This window comes from Guillardia theta (assembly GCF_000315625.1).
Source record: "Guillardia theta CCMP2712 unplaced genomic scaffold GUITHscaffold_245, whole genome shotgun sequence".
Lineage (NCBI taxonomy): Eukaryota > Cryptophyceae > Pyrenomonadales > Geminigeraceae > Guillardia > Guillardia theta.
The window spans coordinates 48,488-50,815 of NW_005434431.1; the positions used below are offsets into that span (position 1 = coordinate 48,488).

A 2,328-nucleotide genomic window follows, 5' to 3' on the forward strand; every position below is an offset into this window, starting at 1 on the left:
TCCCTCCCTCCCTCCCTCCCTCCCTCCCTCCTCCCCTCCCTCCCTCCCTCCCTCCCTCCCCTCCCTCCCTCCCCTCCATGTTTCTAGGCTTGGCTTTCATTCAATTCCTCAGCATCTGCTGCGTGGGCGTCGCATCCTGCCTTGGCTCGCTTGATCTGCGGGTGTCCTGCCGGCAGGAGCCTCCTCCTCGTCTCGAACGCCTGCAGGTACCAGCCGTGCGCCCTCCTCCTCGCCTCCGCCGTGTCCTCAATGAAGCGCCGCCTTTGAGTCAAGTATGAGCTGGGGAAGGAGGTGATGAAAGAGGGCGGAACGAGCCCACCTGTTGCCCAGGCAAACTCCGAGGTCGATGGCACAATCAGCCTTGAGCTCCTCGTGGCCGACCTGCAGGAGAAGAGGTGAGCGAGAGGAGGAGACAAGCGACGCGCCTGGCAGATGAGCTGGTGCGCCTGCTCGAAGAGAGAAGTCGCGCTGTCATACCACCGACTGCTAGAGGGTGAGATAAGCGAGAGGAGGAAGCAGAGCACCATGCTTCTTCGGAGTCAGCGAGGTAGGCAGCCTTGACGTAGTGGCACCTTCCCATGGCCTGCACATGCGTTAGAACCAAGCAGAGCAGCTGCTGCAGGGTCAGAATCTCCGCACCATGAGCGATCTGGCATAGCAGAGGTCCCAAGCTTGTGTTCTTCTCTGACTCCTCACAATTTCTTGTGCTCTTCGAATGGCACGCTCACCCTGTCACGAGCTTGTGAGTCGCAAATCATCTCCCCCCCTCCCCCTCCCCCTCCCCCTCCCCCTCCCCCCCCCGCTTCCTCGCATCAAGAGACCAATGAGACGATATCCTCGAATTCTGTCCAGCGCAATCTGTTGCCGTAGATGAGCAACAGCATGTAGTCGTGATTGATGCTGCTTGTGAGCGAGAGAATATCCCATGCAACGTTGGAGCTGAAAAGAGATGCCAGTAAACAGCACGACAAATGTGTTTCAGAACAATCATAATCATCTCCATCAACTTCATCATCAACAAGAATAAAACATTATCACTACCATCATTATCATCCCCATCATCAACGATTACTCACCCGTAAATCATGAGGGCTTCACTGAGCATCATCGGCTGCTCTACTTCAGCTCGAGTAGCAGCTGAGCGATCAAGCATCTGCAGCAGGACATGTAAGAACGAGAAAGCGCAAGGAGAGGAGACCTCAAAGGTAGCTTTGCTGAACCATTCCGCCTTGATGGAGCTCAGCTTCATCTGCTCCACCTGAGAGCAGCAAGAGAACAACCAGGCGGCACCTCCATGCAGAAATGTTTCGTCGACCTCTCGCTCTCAAAGGTCCTGGCGAGCTCCAGCAAGACTCTGCCCTGAGTCAGACCAGCAGCACAAGACAGCGGCAAGCCGTCAGCTTCCTCACCGTGAGATCAACGGAGCAAGCGACTCATCCTCCTCAACCCTCTTCTTCGCTTTCTCCAGAATGGTGTGGAGCACTGCCTTCAAATCCTATTCGAGCTTCAGCTACACGCCTCCTCTTCTCCTTAGCTACACGCCTCCTCTTCTCCTTAGCTACACGCCTCCTCTTCTCCTTTGCTACACGCCTCCTCTTCTCCTTAGCTACACGCCTCCTCTTCTCCTTAGCTACACGCCTCCTTCGCCGCGTCTGGTTCACCTCTGCTAGCGTCAGCATCGCCATGCCCTGGCAGGCTGTCAGTCACGAGAGCGACGCGGCTAAGGAACCTGATCGTCGTCGCAGTTGTCGGGCAAGCTGTGCGCGTCTGAAGCAGCAGACGAAGGGAGAGACGAGATCAGAGGAGCGAGAGATCAGAGGAGCGAGAGATCAGAGGAGCGAGAGATCAGAGGAGCGAGAGATCAGAGGAGCGAGAGATCAGAGGAGCGAGAGATCAGAGGAGCGAGAGATCAGAGGAGCGAGAGATCAGAGGAGCGAGAGATCAGAGGAGCGAGAGATCAGAGGAGCGAGAGATCAGAGGAGCGAGAGATCAGAGGAGCGAGAGATCAGAGGAGCGAGAGATCAGAGGAGCGAGAGATCAGAGGAGCGAGAGATCGGTGGAACCCTCTTGCGAATGATCACTCGTGCAGCGGAGAACTAGTGCAGACGATCAGTCGCCTCGAAGAATCTTCGTCTGTCATAGCCGAAGATTGTCTTGTCCAGAGATTGGATCATCTTGAGATTGGCACGGTTGAGAAAGGAAGAGTTGGGATAGTAACAGCACGAGAGAAAAAGATACGGCATCGGAAGAGATCTAGATGGGTCGGACCAGCAAGTGGCCAAACTCGATCTTACACGAGGGCGGCCGATCCCGTGGGCCGATGATCTG

At 55.9% G+C, this 2,328-nt stretch overlaps 1 protein-coding gene across 1 annotated transcript; it reads right to left on the reverse strand.

The window, feature by feature from the left end:
- Positions 1-83: 83 nt before the first annotated feature.
- GUITHDRAFT_121666 (hypothetical protein) lies at positions 84-1,685 on the reverse strand (the record flags this gene model as incomplete). Its single annotated transcript, XM_005819095.1, has 9 exons — positions 84-483; positions 525-583; positions 640-729; positions 822-939; positions 1,077-1,153; positions 1,199-1,249; positions 1,291-1,354; positions 1,410-1,495; positions 1,539-1,685. The coding sequence occupies 9 exons, from the start codon at positions 1,683-1,685 to the stop codon at positions 84-86; spliced, it is 1,092 nt and encodes a 363-aa protein (XP_005819152.1).
- Positions 1,686-2,328: the final 643 nt, after the last annotated feature.